At 53.5% G+C, this 22,599-nt stretch overlaps 2 protein-coding genes across 2 annotated transcripts in view; one reads left to right on the top strand and one right to left on the bottom strand.

The window, feature by feature from the left end:
* Window positions 1-2,651: 2,651 nt before the first annotated feature.
* LOC119098315 (dynactin subunit 4-like) lies at window positions 2,652-14,736 on the bottom strand. The gene is given in 12 exon segments (XM_037221236.1): window positions 2,652-2,682; window positions 3,311-3,439; window positions 4,128-4,198; window positions 4,201-4,236; window positions 5,322-5,421; window positions 5,914-6,097; window positions 8,374-8,476; window positions 9,238-9,340; window positions 10,236-10,365; window positions 13,015-13,126; window positions 14,087-14,224; window positions 14,529-14,736. Coding segments are annotated over 12 exon segments (1,266 nt in total). The 5' UTR covers window positions 14,658-14,736.
* Window positions 14,737-21,556: 6,820 nt separating this feature from the next.
* LOC119098313 (LIM and SH3 domain protein Lasp) overlaps window positions 21,557-22,599 on the top strand; it is a 39,671-nt gene continuing 38,628 nt past the window's right edge. Inside the window, exon 1 of the mRNA XM_037221235.1 lies at window positions 21,557-22,191. Coding sequence (XP_037077130.1) covers window positions 22,123-22,191 — 69 coding nt within the window. The 5' untranslated portion in view covers window positions 21,557-22,122. The remainder of the gene's footprint in view (window positions 22,192-22,599) is intronic.

Here is a 22,599-nt window from a genome sequence, read left to right as displayed (position 1 = left end):
ATGCCAAATGAGCACAGCCTCGCGAGTGCCCTGTATTCCGCAGTATTTTGTCGAAATCCTAACAATGGCGAATTTTTCGACTTTGCGGATTGATCGGTGGGCTTGCCTGAAGTTTGCTGAGTCTTGGAAAAAGGCAGGTGAAAATGTGAATGCCATTACACGTATTTACATCATGCTTTATGTAACGTAGACAAAAATTGTGTGAGAATTGCATTGTTATTTTGATCTAATTTGCCGCGAGGCAATAGGCCGTGCTGGTTCAACGTGTATCATAAGCATAAAATATCTTGTAAGTCCATTTTTCGCTTCCTGAGTGCGGAGTGCTGGCGCTGCTTCGCATCTAATGACCTTCCTTCTGCCAGGCTGCAATCAGTGTGGTAGCGGAGCACAAGTGCAACGAAAATAATCGGACTAATGGCACAAATGATTGTAGGATTGCTGGTTCCGATTCAGAGGTGCGATAGCGATAGATTGAAAAAAAAATCATTGCATCCTCCCCTCCCTTAGCTCATGCTTTAGCTAAAATCCTACATAACTGTTCCAGCACAAACAAAAGATTATGCTCACATGCGTACGACAAGGACATTACCTATGCTGCAACTCCATACATATGCCCCACAAAGATGGTGTCTGTATGTGTGTGTGGACCCCGTTTCCAGCTCAGTCTGAAGTCAGAAATAGGTGAGCCAATGGTGCCTATATGGCGATGACTCAAATCTGAGGTCTTGAATCTACACCGACTTGCAGGATGCATGTGTCACCATCAGGTCAAAGGTAGCCTCAGTCATAGCACGGGCATTAATGCGTGTATTGAGGCTATTGAAGCACACATGACACACCATGTATCGTTAGCAAGCAACAACACTGCAAGTGCCTAGGCCGACATGCGGGATTCTCATACCGCCTTAAGGGAATAAATATACCCAACGTAACCCGGCATACTCGTCAGTCGCCCACAGAAAAGTTATCACAAACCAAACGGACCAGTGTCATTGCTAGAAAACAGGCAAGGAAGACAAGAGCCCTACTACTGGGCCGTGACCGCCGTCAACCAATTAGCGGATTCTACTGCGCCGCAACCGAACGCTCATTGGTCCGTGACAGCTGGCCGCCGACCAACTGGCGGACTTTGCAGCATCGCAACCGAACGCTCATTGGTCCGTGACAGCTGGCCGCAGGCCATCAACAATGCAAACATCACAGCAACGGTGTGTCACGGAGCCTTGTGATGTCTCGGAGGAGCACCAGCTGGCTAGAACACGCACCGCAAGCCAGCACGGCCGGCAGAGCACTACGCGCCGTGAACACGCGTACAGGCACGGACGACTACACTGCGCGACTGGAGATAGAGCAGTGCATGGCTCCGCGTCAAAGTGGATTCCGCCCGGTCAATCTATTCTAAGTGCCGTTATACATTGGTATAGGTGCAGCCATCTACGTTTACATTGTGCGGTGTCAGTTACCAAAGCAGCAGCGGCCGTTGCTCGAAAAGAGGGGCAGAAAGTGCCGGGCGAAATATAAGCGGTCGGTCCAAACGAAATTCACACAGCACTGCACTCCACGAGGTGAAAAGGGCGTGCCTATCGGTCAGGAACATCTCGGAAGGAGCCGCCGCTGATCTCATTAAAATTACCCACCTTCATATCCGAGTGTACCGATAACAACACGTGGCGAACCGCACACAAAGCTGAACTGGTGACAGCAGACACAAACCGTAAGAAGCAGTAATTTAGAGCATAGCTTACCTTTATACAGGCCAGTAGCGCCACGGAAACAACGACAGATTTGAGTGGACGGGACAACGTCCAACGAATCCTGTTGAAGCAAAAAATGACAGACTAAATACCAGGGTCATCCTGAGCATGCAAACAAGGCATTGGATGACGTTTCACTAGTTTAGGCCCATTTAACATTTCTCAGTGCCTATCTTTTTCAAATCGGTTGGAAGGATTCATAGCAGAGCTGGAACTGCAAGTTTTCATTACGAAAACAGTACAACACGGCTACAAGAACGCATTTAAAATATTAGCTGTTCACTACAAAGTGTTATTGCCCCCAGAGACAAAAGCCCACATTGCAGAAAGCACACCAAGATACTGTGTGACACACTGCTTACGATTAGCCTTTGCAGCTGCTGCCAACTTGCCAGACGATAGACTTAACCAGACTGGTGCGCGATATTACACCGCCCGTCACCCCGCAGCGTGTCAGCGGCTTTGCGGAGCCGGAGCATGCCACTAAGTGATGTCAACGCACCGAGGAGCCAGGCTCAGTGGCTGGAGTGCAGCCATACAACTTAGAACCCTCAAATAGCAGAGCAGATGCCAACACCAGCGAGCGGTGGGACTGCCGGCACGTGTGACGTTACGGAGGCACCGCCGACCACGTGTGACGTCACCGAACTTGGCGGCCGGACCCGGCAGCGGACACCGAACCCCGGCCGACCGCAAAGCCGCCCTCCTAGCAGTGCGACTCGGAAGCGTGAACGTCTCCGAAGTCGACCAGGAGGCGCGCGCGCAGCTGCAGCGTCTGCGGCAGCTTGGCCTCGGCCGTGACGATGTGTTGTTGGTGTAGCGGTAGTGGAGCAGGAGAGCGGCCGTGGCGCGGCCGGCGCCGGCGGTCGGGGAGCGGCCGCACGGCCAGCCGCACCGCTACCTTGTTGGCCTGGCGCCACACACCACGCTGAGGAGGGCCGACGGCGGCGTCAGTCACGGAGCTGGGCGCCCGCCCCGCCGGCCAGCCCATCAGCCACCACCGTCACCGCCACACACGCCACACATTTTGCACTGAAAACGACTCACTGCGATGTACTGTTAAGGCACCAAGATTCTAAAGCCCTCACCACGTCTCCTACTAACGACGAAGACAGGCAGCTGTATTTTCCGTCACGATCCACTGCGGTACAATTGTACGCTTCATATTGCTGTTGGGGGGGGGGGGGGGGGAACCCCGAACGGTGAAGCGTCCCATAGCCTTCACATCGCACCGCTGCGTGTTATGCATTGCAGCCACGCGTTTTCGAGCCGTACGTTGCTGAGCATGCTCACTAGCGAGCATGCGGTTATTTACTGATGGACACAATCAGCCAGTAGGGCTCAGACAAGCACTTCTCACACTGAAATGTGCGGCAAGCTCACATGCACCCGTTTCGATGCGCGAGCAGCACGGCCTGAATTTTACAACAGCCGATTGAACAATAATTAAATCACGCATTAACTCATTATATAATGCGATGGGTGGCTCTCCAGTCATCTGAACTCCTGAACCGGCTCAGCATGACACCTTAATCTGGCGCCGTGCATGTCCTGACCTGGGGTCGTCTCGGAATTCAGACGACGTGGGCGCCTCGTCAAACTCGGCGGAGTCGTCCCGCGGAGCCAGCACGATCTCGGCCTCCGGCAGCGTCAGCTCCGCCGTCTGGACTATGTTCGGCTCCACCCTGCCACGGAGGTCACAGGTCAAGGACACCTCTGCCCGTACACGCCTGGCTCCAGTCTGCCCCGACATTCATGTGATGCATGCTAATGCATGGTGAATGTCGAGTGGTAACCAAGCCATCGTCCGGCACCGCCTTTACGAGCCAAGTTGGATGTAAAAAGCTGCATCCGCAACGCAAGAGCGATACCTTGCAGGAGCATAGTGGATCAGGCAGTAAAGAAAACCCTGCCAACGACCGTTTACGGCGCGCATTTCCCCTCCCATAAATGTATAATGGTGTTGCGCCCACTCACGCACGCAACCATGATGGGGACAGCCCAGGCTCGAACACCTCACCACGTGGGCTCTCCTGACCTCAACATTGCTCTCCTGACCATCACACCTATCTCCCACCTTCACACGCTCTCCGACCTTTCATGCTTCTTTCCGGACCTTCACATTGCTCTCCTGCCTTCACACCGTTTTCCTGACCTTCACATTGCTCTCCAACCTTTACACGTTCTCTGACCTTCACATCGCTCTCCTGACCTTCATAACATCCCTACCTTCACACTGCTCTCCTGACCTTCATACTGTTCTCCTGGCCTTGACACCTTCTTCTGGCCTTCACACCAATCCCTGGCTTCACACCAATCTCCTGCCTTCACATCGCCTCCTGACCTTCACACCGCCTCATCCGCTCTCCTGACCTTTTCAGGGTGACCGGTCGCAGCAGAGACGATTCCTTGTGTTCCGGGTCCGGATCCTCCCGCAGCTCCTCCTCGTCGGATCCCGATACGTCTCCAGACGGATCGCCATCTGTGGATCCAGATGCGCCCGACCGTCAGCAAGTTTTATCTCTCGCAGTTGGTTGCATACCTTGACCGCAATTTCTGTGGACTTGATCTTGGGATCAGGAACTGCAGTGAGCACACGGAGTATAGTGACGGAACCAACTGAAGAAGAATGAGAGCGAAATGGCGGGTCCACGTCTCCGACTGCCAGCGAAATGGCAGGACACGTCTCCGACTGCACACATGTCTGAGGCCAACCGAGAAGCCTGCGAATCAGCTCGGAGTGCTGGGAAAGCAGGCGAGAGCACGCCTCCAGTCAGACATAACGAACATGGATGGTCCACTGGCAACGGCGCAGCTGATCGAAGAGGTCAGCTCGCGCGTCCTCGCTACCCCCAACCCCTGACCAGCCACCGGCGCACCACCTCCAGCCCGCCGGACCCACCACGCTGAACGCATCTCCCAACACAACGCGCGCTTGCCAGGGGTCGAACTCAGCGTCCCGCTCCCCGGCCTCGTGACTCAGCACCGAGGTCTGGTGGGGAGGGATAGGGGGAGGGGGGGGGGGGCAGCCCCAACGGGTCCACTGACCGGGTGGCTGATGGGGTTGGTCTGAGGAGAGATGGGCGGGGGGGGGGGGGATTAGCCCCGGATGGCCCACTAACCGGGTTGGTTGATGGGGTGGGTCTGGGGAGAGATGGGCGGGGGGGGGGAGATTAACCCCGGACGGCCCACTGACCAGGTGGCTGATGGGGTGGGTCTGGGGAGAGATGGGTGGGGGGGGGGGGGATTAGCCCTGGATGGCCCACTGACCAGGTGGCTGGTGGGGTTGGTCTGGAGAGAGATGGGTGGGGGGGGGGGGAGGGGGGGAGGGGATTAGCCCCGGACGGCCCACTGACCGGGTGGCTGGTGGGGTTGGTCTGGGGAGAGATGGGGGGGGGGGATTAGCCCCGGACGACCCACTGACCGGTGGCTGATGGGGTGGGTCTGGGGTGGAGGGGGGGGGGGGGGCAGCCCCGACGGGCCCACTGACCGGGTGGTTGATGGGGTTGGTCTGGGGAGAGATGGAGATGGGGGGGGGGATGAGTCAGCCCCGGACGACCCACTGACCGGGTGGCTGGTGGGGTTGCAGAGCGTCAGCACCGCCTCCGTCTCCTGACCGGGCACCAGCTCGCCCACCGACAGGATCTTGACGTCCGGCACGTGGTAGCTGCCGGGCAGGGAAGCTGACGTCACGACACGGCCCCGCGCGGCCGGAACACCCGCGTTACCGGACCGGCAGGCCGGGGCCTCCACACTCGACCGCCCCCTATGGCGTACGGCACGCCACAAGCTAGCTGGCACAGAAGGTATTCGTGTCTGCGACCTCCGTCGTCACCTCCGTTCTACATCAGTCGGTTCCGACCGCATGGCGCATGCCAACGTGACAAATCACAAAACGATGGCTTGAAACACAATCACTACATGTCACACAACACTACATCAGGCCAATGGGTGTTCATTAGCCAAGCAGGTGGAACGCCCGTACATCCGATCCATCGCCACTGCGCCACACCACAGCCCGGCACGCTACACCGTCCCACAGCACAACTGACAGCATCCCAGGCGATGCTGCCTCAGCTCCACACACGGTGTGACGTCATCACAGCCGGGGGGGGGGGGGGGGGCGGGCGTGAGGCGCCATCGGACGCCGCCGACTCACTAGGCGTTCAGCTGGATCCTGAACTTGACGCTGATGGCGCTGTACTCGGGCTTGCTAAGGTTGTGGTCGCAGTAGCGGCAGCGCATGGAGCGCTTAAGCTCGGCGTGCTTGTGCTGCGGCTGGAGCAGGTCGTGCCGGGGCGTCTGGAACTCGGGGAAGGCCAGCCGCTGGTCGAGCGTCGTCGCTGGCGGCCAGAGAAGGCGGCCGTCAGTCGGGCCACACACAGTACGGTCAAAGGGCGGCCGTCAGTAGGGCCGCACACAGCGCGGCAAGAGAGCGGCCGTCAGTGGGCTGCACACAGCACGGTCAGAGGGCGGCCGTCAGTCGGGCCACACACAGCACGGTCAGAGGGCGGCCGTCAGTGGGCCGCACACAGCACGGCCAGAGGGCGGCCGTCAGTGGGCCGCACACAGCACGGCCAGAGGGCGGCCGTCAGTCGGGCTGCACACAGCACGGTCAGAGGGCGGCCGTCAGTCGGGCCACACACAGCACGGTCAGAGGGCGGCCGTCAGTCGGGCCACACACAGCACGGTCAGAGGGCGGCCGTCAGTCGGGCCACACACAGCACGGTCAGAGGGCGGCCGTCAGTGGGCCGCACACAGCACGGCCAGAGGGCGGCCGTCAGTCGGGCCGCACACAGCACGGTCAGAGGGCGGCCGTCAGTCGGGCCACACACAGCACGGTCAGAGGGCGGCCGTCAGTGGGCCGCACACAGCACGGCCAGAGGGCGGCCGTCAGTGGGCCGCACACAGCACGGTCAGAGGGCGGCCGTCAGTCGGGCCGCACACAGCACGGTCAGAGGGCGGCCGTCAGTCGGGCCGCACACAGCACGGCTAGAGGGCGGCCGTTAGTAGGGCCGCACACAGCACGGCCAGAGGGCGGCCGTTAGTAGGGCCGCACACAGTACGGCTAGAGGGCGGCCGTTAGTAGGGCCGCACACAGTACGGCCAGAGGGCGGCCGTTAGTAGGGCCGCACACAGTACGGCTAGAGGGCGGCCGTTAGTAGGGCCGCACACAGTACGGCCAGAGGGCGGCCGTCAGTAGGGCCACACACAGCACGGTCAGAGGGCGGCCGTCAGTCGGGCCACACACAGCACGGTCAGAGGGCGGCCGTCAGTCGGGCCGCACACAGCACGGTCAGAGGGCGGCCGTCAGTAGGGCCACACACAGCACGGTCAGAGGGCGGCCGTCAGTCGGGCCGCACACAGCACGGTCAGAGGGCGGCCGTCAGTAGGGCCACACACAGCACGGTCAGAGGGCGGCCGTCAGTAGGGCCGCACACAGTACGGTCAGAGGGCGGCCGTCAGTCGGGCCGCACACAGCACGGTCAGAGGGCAGCCGTCAGTCGGGCCACACACAGCACGGTCAGAGGGCGGCCGTCAGTCGGGCCACACACAGCACGGTCAGAGGGCAGCCGTCAGTCGGGCCACACACAGCACGGTCAGAGGGCGGCCGTCAGTCGGGCCACACACAGCACGGTCAGAGGGCAGCCGTCAGTCGGGCCACACACAGCACGGTCAGAGGGCAGCCGTCAGTCGGGCCGCACACAGCACGGCCAGAGGGCGGCCGTCAGTCGGGCCACACACAGCACGGTCAGAGGGCGGCCGTCAGTCGGGCCACACACAGCACGGTCAGAGGGCGGCCGTCAGTCGGGCCGCACACAGCACGGTCAGAGGGCGGCCGTCAGTCGGGCCACACACAGCACGGTCAGAGGGCGGCCGTCAGTCGGGCCGCACACAGCACGGTCAGAGGGCGGCCGTCAGTCGGGCCACACACAGCACGGTCAGAGGGCAGCCGTCAGTCGGGCCGCACACAGCACGGTCAGAGGGCAGCCGTCAGTCGGGCCACACACAGCACGGTCAGAGGGCGGCCGTCAGTCGGGCCACACACAGCACGGCCAGAGGGCGGCCGTCAGTCGGGCCACACACAGCACGGCCGCACCCACAAGTTACATTATGCGGTGCAGAGCACGTGACGGACGGTGGGCGGTAGGCTTTCAGCACATCATGAATTCACTAGTTTTTACGCCGGCAGTTATCGACCTTCATTGTATGTCAGGGAAACGTTGGTTATATTGTCAATGTTCGACATTTCAAACCTGTGTTCAATGTGACGAGTAAACAAGGGGTCCACTCCCACAAAAAAACAGGGAAAAGCCGTGAGTGGTTTCAGATGCAAGAAGCCCATTGGTTGGGATGTTCGTGAGGTTTGGACAATGTTCTTGATTCCCAGTGTTGGTGATAATACATTTTCCTATCTAACACTCGGCACGGTTATACGGTTATATATATACGGTTAATACGGTATTATATACGACATCGGCACGGTTATAACCTTCCGGCTTGGCCGCCTGTCTCGTGCAGATTCTGGGCTCTAGGCACCCTACGCATACGGCACCGCATAGCGGCGCGCCGGCCGACTGGCGGGCGGGCGCGCGACTGCAGTGCACGCATCTCTCACCAGATGTCAGCACAAGCGGCTCGGTGAGAAGCTCCTCGGGCAGCGGCTCGGCCTCGTCCACCGGCTCGGCCTCCAGGGCCTGCATAGTCTTGGCGTCCATATCCTGCCGACGGAGGCCGATGGAGGCAGCGGTCCAAGCGGGGCGGAGCGAGCATCACCGCCGCGCTCGGGTCATTCAAGTCCTATCTCGCTGCGTCCGAGCGTGCTAAAGCTGGGCTTCCACGGTGTTTGGGGGGGGGGGGGGTCGCGTCACTCGCACCCCTGCGCCCGCTTCTCACTGCGAGGGGCGGCAAGAGTGGCGTGACATCGCCGATGCGAGGCAGAGGCCTCCGATGTGCTGCCCACAGTCGGGGGGACAGGTGTCCTCGGTAAGACATGACTGTCGCTACTGCGCCCGCCCTGGACACAAAAAGGCAGCTGCATGGTTTGTGTGGGGGCTCAGGCCTGAGTCTGTGGGAGCAAATTTCTCCTGCCGAAAAGTGCAGCCCGGAAAAAAGCACGGTGAGACCCGTGGGGTATATTCGCTACACGAGGCTGCAGTCAGCTACGCAGACAATGTAATTTAACAAGTTATGTTTAAATTTGGTCATCAGCTGACTTAATTTGATTGCGGTTCCCGAACGCTACATCCAGGTACGTATCTGAGTTTTACGATGTCGTGAGCAGTCCGGAAAGATAATTGTAAAAATAAGGCTACAATTCCTACTAAACCGTTACACACGAACCCACCACATGTTGCAAACCTAGCACTCAAAAGACAACCCCACAATGTCCCAGGTCGCCAGCGTTCGCAAATACGGGGTGGTGGGGCGGTGGGGCAAGGGAGCGGTGGGGCGGTGGGGCTGAGGGAGGGGCTCGCCTCACCTTGGCTAGCGCCAGGCTGCGTGACGGCGGGAGGCCGGCCTGTTTGCGCGTGGCCCGCGCCAGCACGCCGAACTTGCCCTTGCTCTCCAGAAAACGCCGGTTCCTGACACGGGCCAGAAAGAGAGGTGAGTGAGTCAAGAGTATGGCCTGTCGACGATCGTCCGCGCCGGCCGCGCCGGGACAGACAATGCACGCGTTAGGTAGCTCCAGTGCGCTTCGCTATCAAACGCAAGGGAGGACTAGGGACGATTCATGGTTCAAAAATGTCGACGTGTCGCACGAGCGACAATGCGAAACATAGGCGAAGTTAATAATGCTTCCAATTCTTACGAAAAAGGGAGAACACAAACAAAGCACAAAGAAGGCGACCAGAAAACCTCACCCACACAACACCATCGCTTACCAGAAGCCAATTCCAATGTCATTCGACGTAAAACACTTTAAGCACACATGAACCAACCATAAGCCACCAATGAAATACGACAGGGCCAGGAGCTTGACCAGTAAATCCAGTGGGAGACCATCGCTCCTGGTCCTTTCTTTGCGTGTCGCAAGTCCCGATTCTTCAGGAGATGCTTCCATTCGCGTGTCATGACAATCTACTCGCACGCCGCACCCATGAGTCAGAGTACACCCACGAGTCACGAGAACATCCAGGAGTCTCGAGTGCACCCAAGAGTCCGAGTGCACCCAAGATTCCGTGTTACACCCAAGAGACGCGAGTGCAACCAAGAGTCGCCAGCGCACCCAATCCCCAGGAGTCCATGTTACACCCACGAGTCGCGAGCTCTCAGCCGTGTGCCACATGTTTTCAGCGGCGTGCCACCGTGACGTCAAAGCCGTGACGGCCGTATGATCGGTATCACGAGCCCCTACAGGTGTCACAACCTTTCATTACCGTGGGCCGCTCCCTTATCACCCAGCACAAGTTCCCACACGCGCGACACGAGTCATTCTGTTCGACACCGCGAATCGCGAATGCACGAGTCCTGACTCACGTATCCTGCCGGCCGTACTTGCGCTGCTCTTTCTGCACCTTCTCCAGCATGGCCAGCGCGCGGTAGTTGTCCAGCAGTGTGTTGAGCCTCTCACGGTCGGGGTTCTCAAACTCCGTCCAGGTGCCGGACGCTGGCGGGCCAACAGCAGCATCAGACGGACCGCCGCCACGCACAGGTGGGGTTCTCAAACAGGCTCGGCTCAGGCGATGGACACTGCTGCGGCCCCACTGGCGGTGCGCACTGTGCTAATTCTGGTCCATATTTGGCCAGAATCTCACTTTATTCCTGACATGCTTGGCCAGTGACATGCATGACTGGCCAACTATCTGTTTTCGTTGTTTACTTGCGCCGAATAAATCAGATCCTGTGAACCACTTTCAGTCGCTTGAGCCGATTGATGTTGGCGGCCACAAATTGACAGCAGGCTTGTCACGTATTCAGGAAAAAAGATATTCCTAGGACAACATGTATCGGCATAAAAGGGATAACCAGAGCGTGCCTTAAATATTTTGACATTTAATTTGACACAAATGGTCTTTAAGTCATGATTTTGAGAAACATGTGTGGCACTTGAAATACAAACAGTGCATAAAAGTAATGGAGATCAACACAAAAAGGCACTGCCAGTGTCCACTTTTGACTGAATTCAGAATGCTTGACAACGTGTGAGGAACAGTCTCCAAAAATTGTTACAGCGATAGAACAGGTCTTGTTGCTTACTAGAACCCTCATAACACAGCGTGATGCGGATTCCAGTAAGTCGGCGTCCAGCCGACCGGTCGGCCGCACGACTCTGTTGAGTCATCACTGCTCTGGCAGACACCAAGAGCAGTGCGTCTTGCACTGTGTGCGAAGCAAAGCGGAAGGAAACGACTGGCCTGAACACGCTTTCAGCTCGCGTCGCACGCACGGAGACGGGCCACTTTGGTCCCTCGACGGTGTATGTTTGGATTGCGGCTTTCGAGCGCGTCATTTGGGTATCATATGCGCTGTCAGTTAAGACCAACACGGCGGTTTCAAAACACAAAGCGATTGTCAATAAACGGGACAAAATGGCACAAAGACATTTCAGAGAGAGGGTGAGCTGGGTGGCTGACCAGCCGTGATCAGGGGGAAGCGACACATCAGACGACGGCATACCGGCACGTCATCCGTGCCCAGACGTCAGCAAACCCTGTGAAGCGGCGAGTGTGGCTCCGGCCCAAAACCGGTCCACCCTGTCTGCCCTGGCCTTATTCCCACCTATCCACATTCATAGGTGCGCGCAATACGCCACGGGCACGGGTTAGTTGTTCGTGTCACTGTGTCAGTGGTAATTTATGCCATCGTCAGTACACAAGGCGCTGGTTTATGGAGCGGACGTGATCGAGTCATCTTCACTGCCCACTGACATGTATAGCTGGGGAATGCGGGAGGCCTGAAACGGACACAACCGGTAGTGGACCAGTTCTACTGCCTCCTGGTGACTAGCGATCCACTTATTGCCATCATCATCGGACTAGACATCGGCTCAGGCGCTGATGATGACCTTCGCAGGCCGGTTCGAGCGCATTAGACATCAGTGCACTCAAGGATGTCGAGGGGTGAAATAGCTATACAGAGTGAAGATGAGGGAGACTGTAGTAACGCGGTAGGCAATACGAGATGGCTCAGTCGAGCCGTTTGAAATGGACCAGGTTCATCTTACAACTGAAAATCTTAGGCTGATGCACGGTTTAACTTGCTCGTTTGTTTAGCTTTTACATGTTTCATGTCTGAAGTTCAACTCATCATTACGAACCACACTGATCAGATTCGCTCGTTCGATCCGGAGCACGGCCAGCTGTGTTGTAGATGAATTAAATGTGCCGCGTAAATGAGACCGAGACAGACATACCAAACGCCACTACGTCACGACGCTGGACTTATCACGATTACGCGTACCTTTGAATGTTTGTGCTGCCAAGTTTTTATGACTTGTGTCATGAGCATTCTGCTCAGCTCATTTATGCAATGCACTGGCCCATGATGTACAGGTACGTGCGTCAATGGCACAGCAGTGACAAGTACACCAGGGACGATGTACGTCGGGCTTCCTTTCTTGCATCCGTTGCTGTTATTAACGAATATTTCTACACACTTCTCCATCAGTCATTCTGTGTTACTTGAGCATTGGATAGGAAAAAGGCCCATGTCATAACATTAGTAACTACCATAGGTTTTGCATTATTGTGCCCTCTTATTTTCGTTCCAGAAGGTCATTATGGTATGATCTTAAGTACGATACTATGTTGTCATTCATTCTGACTTGCTTAACGACGCCACACCGCCAGACCACTGACCGACGCCACCCGGCCAGTGACAACACCGTGCTGCCAGACCACTGACCGGAGCCGCCCGGCCGGTGACAACACCACGCTGCCAGGCATTGACCGGAGCCGCCCGGCGGTGACGGCACCACACCGCCAGACCACTGACCGGAGCCGCCCGGCCGGAGACAAAAACCACACCGCCAGACACTGATCGGAGCCGCCCGGCCGGTGACGGCACCGCACCGCCAGACCACTGACCGGCACCGCCCGGCCGGTGACGGCACCACACCGCCAGACCACTGACCGGCATCGCCCGGCCGGTGACAACACCACACCGCCAGACCACTGACCGGCGCCGCCCGGCCGGTGACAACACCACACCGCCAGACCACTGACCGGCACCGCCCGGCCGGTGACAACACCACACCGCCAGACCACTGACCGGCGCCGCCCGGCCGGTGACAACACCACACCGCCAGACCACTGACCGACATTCTGGTCGGGCAGGCCGCTGTCACGTGACGTCCAGCGACAGAAGCCACAGGCCACGTAGTACACCTTGCGCGCCACGATCTTGGTCGGGTCCTCCATGCTGGGCGCCTGCCGGGTGGCCAGCCGGCGGTCAGCCAGGGGGTGGACGCACAGCACGCGCAGACGCCGTCCCGCGGCTTGGCCGCGGCCGCAGCTTAGTAGTGGGATTGTAAGCACAACATGCCACCCTCAGCTCAGAGAGTGATCAGTGCTTCTGTACCTCAGAACAGTCAGATGATAAACCAAGCTGTGATGTCACCAACAGACTGGGAAGTCATCATTGTAAGGCTGGCCATCAAGTTTGACTCACAAGAGTGACTTGCCAGGATGACTTGCATCCTTGCATCCATGTGAACACAACCACTAAAACATGACGGTGGTGCACAGCAAGCACTACATACACATGTCTGATGGTGGGGCAGTGAATGCAAAGACCAATGTTGAGACCCGGGCAACAAAGTTGTGTCCACTAGGATAGAATGCTTAGATCAGAAATAACAAATGATTACTATGTAACATAGCACATAACTTCCACCCTTTTTATGAAGCCAATCACTACAATCAGTACAAACATGCTTGGTGTGTGCTGTTGTCACCCTGAAAAGCCAGCTGAAGGTGCACCAGAAAAGCAATGAAGCATAGCCAAATATAAGCCAAGTGAAGCCAGTATGTGCAGGCAATTACACCAAATATTGTTGGAAACAGTCTTCCAGCAGAGCACATTGGCAGCAGTTAAAGATGTGAGACAAGCCATGAGATTGTATAGCCTACAATTACCATTTTAAAGACATTCTACACTACATTACCAGGCCTGACAATCAGGGCCTTTCCATGTGAAGTGATGCACAGCAGCTTACCTGAATGTTTGTGAATCAGGTGCTCAGCTCATCAGCTCATCAGAGCACTTGTAGTTCAGGCACTCACCTGACCTAAACACAGCACCTGTAGCCCAGGTGCCCAGCTCACCTGCATGCTTGTAGCTCAGGTACTCACTCACCTGAACACTTGTAGCTTGGGTATTAAGCTCACCTGAATGCTTGTAGCTCGGGTGCTCAGTGTTTGTCCACATGAGGGACACTCCTTGCATGTGGCACACCTGTTCTTTTTCAGGCCAGCCTCTGTGTTGGACATCATCTCCAGGCATCCACTGCAGTACATAAAGTCCACCTGGAATTTGGCTAAAACTATTAGCCCATCAACACCAAATAAAAACTACTTTCGCACCTTGTTGAGCTAAGCATATGGATCACTGGGTAGTGATGATGCCTCAGATTGAATCACAGCAAATACTTCATTGAGAACTATGGGACCACCATAAGGCCAACCATAAAACCACTTCTGAGTTATGTGCATGTGTGAAGGAGCATCACCATATGACCAAAAATGCATAGAAAGGAAAGGGGAAACAAGCAAACCAATGATTCAACATTGTTATCACAACTATCCAGAGTAGCCTACAAGGATATAATACCTCATGAGAAACGCAGTTTCCACATCTGATTTTCAGGCAATGCCGGCAGAAATACACGAGGTAGACAGGCTTGAGAAAACCGCAGGAGCATAGGTATTTTACCCTATCCGATAACAAGATTTGATCCATGTCTTCGTCTTCCTCCCTTTCAGATTATATAAATATATATTGCTGTTTGTCCTATGCCGCTAAACTTTACGATATCAATCACCACGAAACGCTCTAAGCACCTACACGTAAACCACGCCCAAGCACCGAACGTATTCTGATATCCCATTCGCGCAAGCACATCCCACAAGATGGGATAATACAAATATGACGCAGATGAGCCTTTCATAAAGATATGGTGTTGTGAAATATTTGTTCAGAGTCTGGCGGCTTATTTACGCGAGATGAAGGCAAGCAATCGGCGTGGTTATTGACAAAGCCGCTGGGTACTTCTTAATACGTTTTTCAGCCGAAATGTGATAAAAAATTGTTGCATTTATTGGGATAAGAATATGATGCAGAAACCACTTAAATTATAAAAGTCCAATGCAGCCAACAGCTGTGGTGTCTTATCAAAGGACGAATTTTGAGCAACGTCTCAGGGATTTAGTCGTCTAGGCAATATTAAGGAATCAGAGCGATAAGTGCTACTGGTCGGGGTAAAAGGGCCCCAGATCTGCCCCATTGCCCCTAGGCAGGGGGCAGATGAGGCGCACGCAATCCCGACCCCTCTAGCTTTAGGTTCTGAGGGGCTCCAAAGGCCCCACGGGACTGGCGATCAAGAGACAGATTGGGGGGCCCGGCGGCCGGCGGCCGGTTGCATCAAGGAACTTCGGGCGACAGGGCCGGATCTTCAAATGCCAGAGAGCCTCTTGCGCTGACGGGGAAATGAGATGGGATGGGGCGAGGTGGGCTTTTTCGGTCAGAGACCACGGAAAATGAACAGTCGGTTTTGTTTCGGTCCGGGCCGTACATGCCCGTTTCCCAAGCTGTGATAAAGGCACGCGATAGTATCTGAAAACCTCTTGTAATGGTCGGCTCCCTGTGTCGGGCAGAGCTAACTGGGTATCCCGTGTCGCCGTGTCGACCAATCCCAAAGTGGCTAACCTGAAAACCTGTGTCAATAAGAGCCCCGAGTCGGCCAGAGGCACATTTGCTGAGCATGGGCAGGGACGGGACTCCGAATGTCACAGGGCCTCGTGGAGCGGTCGAGGCCCTCTGATAATGAAAGGCAGTATCAGAAATAGCAACGAAACTGTTCGCAAGAGACAGTTAAAGGAACATGGGTCGAGTCAGATCCCCGGTGCTGAACGAGGACCCTCCGTGCCCAATCAGCCAGAGAGCTGGTAAGTCGAACTCGGATTCATGTGTCATTTATTGGACTCCCTATGCTGGTAAGAGATCCTTTTGCGGCGCCAATCCCTGCGCCGATCCGGGGTGCCAGAGCGAGAGCACCTCCGCGTCATGGACCAGGGAGCGATGCCTGATACATTCCCCTGAAGACCTCAACATCAGTCAGAGAGCCCCCTGCCCCGTGTCACCAGGATGGCAGCTCTTGGGTTCCGGGTTGAGACGGAAGGTTTGAGACGAAACGTTGATGGCCGTCGCAGCCAAGACCAGGCGTCGGGCGCGCGGGAACGTCAATGTCTTCGTAAAGAAAGACCACGAAAACCGTTCAAAATTGATTCGTGCCACACAAAGGTTTGGCGGGGGGGGGGGGGGGGGTTAAATTCACAAGCTCATTTGTCTGTGTGTTCATTTAGCCCCTATTTAGACTGGAGGTGCAAAACAAACATAGACATGTTGCTTATCATGATGGGAAATCCACGGTATCGGTGTTAACTTTTTAAAGCATTAAAAAGGGCCCAAGCACGATTTGCAACCGGACCTGAGAGAAACGTCACACTTCCCAACTCCCACCCCTTTGCTTCTGTCGTGCTCTATCAAAACCCTGCTCCTCCTGTGCTTGACGTAATGTATCACTCGGCCAAGTGGTCGGTTGAGTGCAATGCGTTCGGATAGGCAAGGATACATTTGACACCGTGATATACCAAAAAGTAAGAGAAATACAAACACCAACTTTACAGAGTAGGTCGCACTCCCGTGCCAATATTAGAGGCCTCTAGGTTATGAACTTTGTTAAAATATGGTCAAGGAAGGCCAAACTCGAGGCCAGTGTCCAAAGTAGTCTCAGCCTTCCTTACACAACCAGATTCAGTTCACACGCCTTTTCTACACAAAACGCCACTTGGAATCATGTCAGATCAGTGATCTTATCTGGCCATAAGAAGATGATAATGACTACCCAAAACCGAAAGCGAAAAGTTGATCGAGGTCATTTTTGGTTTGCCCTGACCTTCACGAAGGCAAACACAAAATCCACCAACGTCCATCATGCCCATGGAAATTCGAAATGTGCTTCAAAAACCACCCCACAAAATAAGTTTTCATGTGAAAAAGCTGTTTTGGTTTTGGCGCTGATCTGACCTTCACACATGACAATGTCAATAGAATAAAAAATGTATATCCAAGCTTTACACCAAAAGATTAACAATTTAATTGCATACAGTTAAACAAAGTTTGCAGTCGCTGCACCTCACTGTTCGGAAGTTATTCAGGAAAAGCCTTCGGGGTCGAATTGACCGCTACCCGAGCGAGTCATCTGGACGGCCAATCCATTGCACCTCAGCCGAAAATTAAACGCCGAGTAACCCTGGAGCAGCCATCCAGATTTCCTGTTTTAGTGGAAGAGCTGCCCGCAAAAGCAACACATTTAAATAACTATGCTCCGATCGGTGCGGGAAATGACAAAAAAGAGTGCTAAGCCCTTGATTATTTTGCGATTCATGTTTCATCTGAGACCATGAGCGTCGCGATCACGTACCGTTTGAAATACGAAAGGGAGGGGGCGAGACATCAGTCCGGTGGCTGCCCTTTTTACGCAAACATCACCCGGTGAAATGCGAGCACATTAAACAACTAGGTAAGTCCCACCCGTGCCAAGGGTAACTGATATCTTAATGCTAAAGATGAGGCTGCGTGCACGTAAAACATGGCGATAAATAGCGCTCAGTTAGGTGTCAGTATTGCGTGCTACGAAACGTGGCACGCGTGGCGTCCTTGGTTTCGGTAAACCATCGTGTTGTTTAATTGAGAAAAAATGGTAAAACGCGTCTCACAGAATGTAGGCAAGATAATTGCTTATTAGACATTGCACAACTGACAAAGTTCGCTTGCCGCAACCCAGCCGTGAGTCACGTTCTGCACACTAACAAACAGCCCGGAGATGAAAATGTACGTCTCACGACCCTGATATTGTCGCGTGCTACTTGGTTATAATACCACTCGACCGCTCACATAATCGTGTGCGTACGGCCCAAAATAGATCAGTGTACTCGCATCCAAACAGTTCCTAATTATCTGTGTCATTAGCTTAGGTGAAGATTGTAAGTAGTGTACGGCATGTGCGTGCGTTAAGCTCAAGACAACATGCCACATGCTTTGGTCAACAGATGATGATGGGCCGATTACAAGGATGCGACTACCACGGCTGGGCCACTGGCATATAGCATTATGCTATTGCTTTCGTCGCAAATGCTTGCACGAAGCATGACTCACTTTGATTGCCGTTCGGTGTCGGCTGAGTAACCCCGCTGACCTCACTGCTGGCCACACACCAGCCGTCAATGTTATCCTGAGAACGTCAAGGATCATATGGCCAAAGTAAGTGAAAGTCGAAAGCCACAGCTGTCTCAGTATGTCACGTGGTTGTTGTGAACAGAATCACTTTTATTCCGTTGCTGGAAGACCTGTTGCGTGCAGGACACCTTGCATGAGTTAGCTTGAATTCAGATCACTAAATCATCTGCTTGAGTAATTAAACTCAGGCGAGAAAACGACGAAGAAGCGGAGCAGAAGAACATGGAAGATATAGGCAAAAAAGGTGTCGTGAATTGGGAGGTCTTGTTCTGACAATAACCGACCCTTAATGTACCAGAAGATACTCGTCAGACGGCGTTATCAAGGAAGCATTGCTTATGTGGACAAAAGTGGACATTTCAAAGCCGTGCCATGGTCACGAGCGCTGTTTCTGAAGTCGTGAGAGGGCACCACGGAGGTACAGAATGAGAGGTTCCAGCAAAGTATGACATGAGCGGCTTGAAGGCGTTCGCGTGGTGCGATCACACAGGAGTTGCGCACCAGGCTGCAATTTCAGTGAAATGGTAGCAGGACCACATCCTTCGCGTCATCCAGCCATGGAGCTTCAGTGGGTTTGTCTTTCCCATGCATTTAGCTTCGATCTGGTGTTCTGCATACGCATACATACCGCTGGAAGTTTTCAGCGGATCTGCTGAATGCGGATGCAGTTCCACTAAATTTGAGCCCACGGCGGATTGAGCTTCTTCTGACCGGGTCCGAGCCGGCACGATAGGGCGCACAAAACCTGGCGACTCGGTCACGTCATCCGCAGTGGCAGAACAAAAACGGACTGCATTTGAGACGTCAAAAGCGTCACGCTGTTTGACGCAGGATGTAGTAGTATTTGGCGTAGTATGTAGTGGTATTTGGCATAGCATGCCGTATGGTAGGAAAACGCGACATGTGACCTGCCTTCGGGCGAAAACAGGAGATAGTGAAAGGTTGCATCAGGCCCGAGTTTTCCCACTTTAGAAAATTGGATATTTTCAACTACTTGTATTTTCATGATGCGAAGCACATTATACGTCAAACGTCTATTCCTTCAAGTGTTTGGTACAACTGTTACACCCATACTGGTGATTCCTGCCTTCCTTGAACACACTTGAGCAGCTGAGTGCTCCAGGCAGATAGTGAAGCCTTAAGATGCAGAGTGAAACCCGTTGGGAAGAAGTTAAACGGCACACATTTTTGTATTCATGAGGTTCAGCCCACTTAGACTAGAAACCACTTTTCTGGAATTTGTACGCGGAGGGTCAGTCCGTTCAGGCAGCAATTTATTCAGCGACGAGTTCTGATTTCTCTGAATGAAGGTCGTAAGGTCAATTGTGGCATGAGAACATAAAAATTACCCTTATTTTTTCAGTTTGACGTGACCTTTGAGGTCAAAAACTGGGTCAAACGAAGGGAGACTCGATATCACCCACAAATTACTGACCGATTTGAAAACTATAAACACAAAAAGCTCACAAGCGCAAGATCTAGCGTCCGTCAAAAACCTGACATCTCAAGGTCAACCTTTAAGGTCAAACGCGAGCTCAAAGGACGGGAACTCGATAATATCCAAAATTTACCGGCCGATTTGAAAACTGTAAGCATAAAATATTTACAAGCGCAAGAGCTAGCGTCCGTCAAAAGTTCCTGACATTTCAAGGTCACATTTCAAGGTCAAACGCGGGCTCAAAGGATGGGGAACTCGATATCGCCCAAAGATTACACACCAATTTTAACCTTGCAAATATGAGAATATTTGCTGTACTTTTTGATGGCCGCTAGTTCTTTTTGTGGTAAATATTCTGACATTTGTAACTTGAAAATCGGCCGGTAATTTTTGGGCAATATGGAGTTATCTGTCCTGCGAGTCCGCGCTTGACCTAATGATGACATCAAATTCCCCGTCCTTTGAGCCCGCGTTTGATCTTGAAGGCTGACCTTGAGAGGTCAGGACTTTCTGACGGACGCTAGTTCTTTCTGTGGTGAATATTCTGACATTCGCAGGCTGAAAATCGGCCGGCAATTTGTGGGTAATATTGAGTTCCTTGCCCTTTAAGCCCGTGTTTGATCTTGAAGGATGTCCTTGAGAGTTAAGGACTTTTTCACGGACGCTATAGTTCTTTCTGTGGTGAATATTTTGAGCTTTGCAAGTTAAAAATTGGCCGGTAATTTTGGATGATGCAGCGATCCCTGTCCTTTGATTTCGCATTTGGCCTTGAAAGATGACCTGAAGACGCCAGAACTAGTTCGCTAGTTCTTTCTGTGGGGAATATTCTGATGTTTTAAGTTGAAAATCGGCCGGTTTTGGTAATGTGGAGCCCCCCGTTCCTCGAGCCCACGTTTGACCTTGAAGGGTGACCTTAAGAGGTCGGAACTTTCTGAAGGACGCTTGTTTTCCTGTTGTGGGTATTTTGACATTTGCAAGTTGAAGATCGGCCGATAACATTTGCGTGACATTGAGTTCCCGGTCCTTTGAGCCTACATTTAACCTTAAAGGCAGACCTTGAGAGGTTAGGACTTTTTGACGCACGATAGCTCTTGCGCTTGTGATTATTTTGATGTTTATAGTTTTCAAATCAGCCGGAAATTTTTGGATGATATCGAGTCTTCCGTCCTTTGACCCAGCTTTTGTTCTTGAAGGTCACATTATAGCGCAAATAAGTGTCATTTTTGATGTTATCATGCCGCAATTGACCTTGAGACCTTTTTCAGAGAAATCAGAACTCGTCGATGAATAAATCGCTAAATAAATCGCTAACTTCACAAACATCCTGCATGCTTGATTTGGCAACACAGTAAGCAAGTACTGCCTTATACCCGACGGCCCCTTCAGGGCCACCTGAAATTATGGGGAGCAGGACAAAAAGATGCCTTTGCCCACGTCTCAAAAGATGGGAGGGGGGGGGGGGGGGCGGCAGTTTGCCCTGCTGCCAGCTTCCTCCGGATGCGCCACCACTGTACACAGCCGCGTATCCGCTACGTCAGCCTTAGGTTACCCGTCTGCGCTGCTTGGCAGCTATGCGTGCTTAACTCCGCGGAGCTTGATACGAATCGTTACTTAAGACCGTTTTGCTACTGGTAAGGATTCGAACTACCTATTTTCAAGGACGTCTTGAGCCAGCCCGCGACGTCATCTGACGTGGAACGACTGCCCAGAGACAAATAGCGAGTACCAAAGGGACTCGAAACACACACCACAGCGCAGCGCTCTAACCGACTGAGTTAAGGGGGTGAATAGGTCGGAGTGCATATTTTGATGAATATTTTGCTGAAGACCCTTCGACTCGTTGTCATATTATATTTTTCATATCAATCTATTCCCGACAATTTCATTATATCGCGTTTTCTCACATTTTACATTGAAGTTTTCTTCCATTTTTTCCTTTTAATATTGTGCCGTTGGTCATCCTCTATTTAACTCCATTAAATTTGCATGCGTCGCCGGACACCAGACTGTGTTTCAATGACGTCATTTAAGTTCAGCCCTTTCTTCTGAAGTTAGCTCTACTGAATATCGCAGAATCTCTCTTCGTTGTAATCCACAACCTTGACAGACAGTCGCGGACAAATTTTCAGACGAGAGGGCGGCGGCGGTTCCATCGGGCGCGCCCATTAATGCCGTTGTCTGTGTGTGGCGTCAGAGAGAGGACTGCCATTCGAAAAATCGTGTTTAGGGTGTTGTTCTGGTCTTTCTGATCACCTGTATACTGAAGATACGAAGCTGTGACGGTCTGCGGAACTTTTGCTCTCCTCTACTCGTCAGCGCGTTTCACTTTCAGTTCAACGAGTTCGCCCAAGGGTGAACGCAGCGTACGCTTGGTGCCGTCACGGGGTTGTGATCTTTTGTGGTTTACGTGCGTCGGATCCTGGGCAGGCATTGTTGTGCCATATCAGCTGGATTCCATCAGCACTTACCATGAGTAAAAAGTGTGGAAAGTGTGCGAAGACTGTCTACCCAACAGAGGAGCTCAAGTGCCTAGACAAAGTAAGTTTTAACATCAGAGATTTGGTCATTCACTTCTGCACTGGCTGGTGATGCAAATATTCTGCTTTTCTAGCATACTTTTGACATGAAGTGTGAGTGTGGATGTGACATTGTGGCCAAGAGAATGTATTTATGATCAGTGGGAATGTCTGACTCACAGAACCCAGTTGTTGGAAAAGCATATGAAGTATGCATACCTTTCATCTGTGATTCTGGTTGTCACATGTGAGAGGAGAGGTCCTTAAAGCACTGCTCTGTGTTAGGTGCTTGGATGTACACCTTAACATTAGCAAGTATCACCAGCACTTCAGACTTGGCCATAAGAGTGTGAATACAAGTTGTGTTTTGGTATCCATGCCTTACCTTGGCTTACATTTTCATGGTCAGGAATTATAAAGGGTCTGCTGG

The sequence above is a fragment of the Pollicipes pollicipes genome, unplaced genomic scaffold (genome assembly GCF_011947565.3).
Source record: "Pollicipes pollicipes isolate AB1234 unplaced genomic scaffold, Ppol_2.1 Scaffold_4740;HRSCAF=5597_pilon_pilon_pilon, whole genome shotgun sequence".
NCBI classification, from domain to species: domain Eukaryota; kingdom Metazoa; phylum Arthropoda; class Thecostraca; order Pollicipedomorpha; family Pollicipedidae; genus Pollicipes; species Pollicipes pollicipes.
This window is presented reverse-complemented; position numbering and strand designations above follow the sequence as displayed.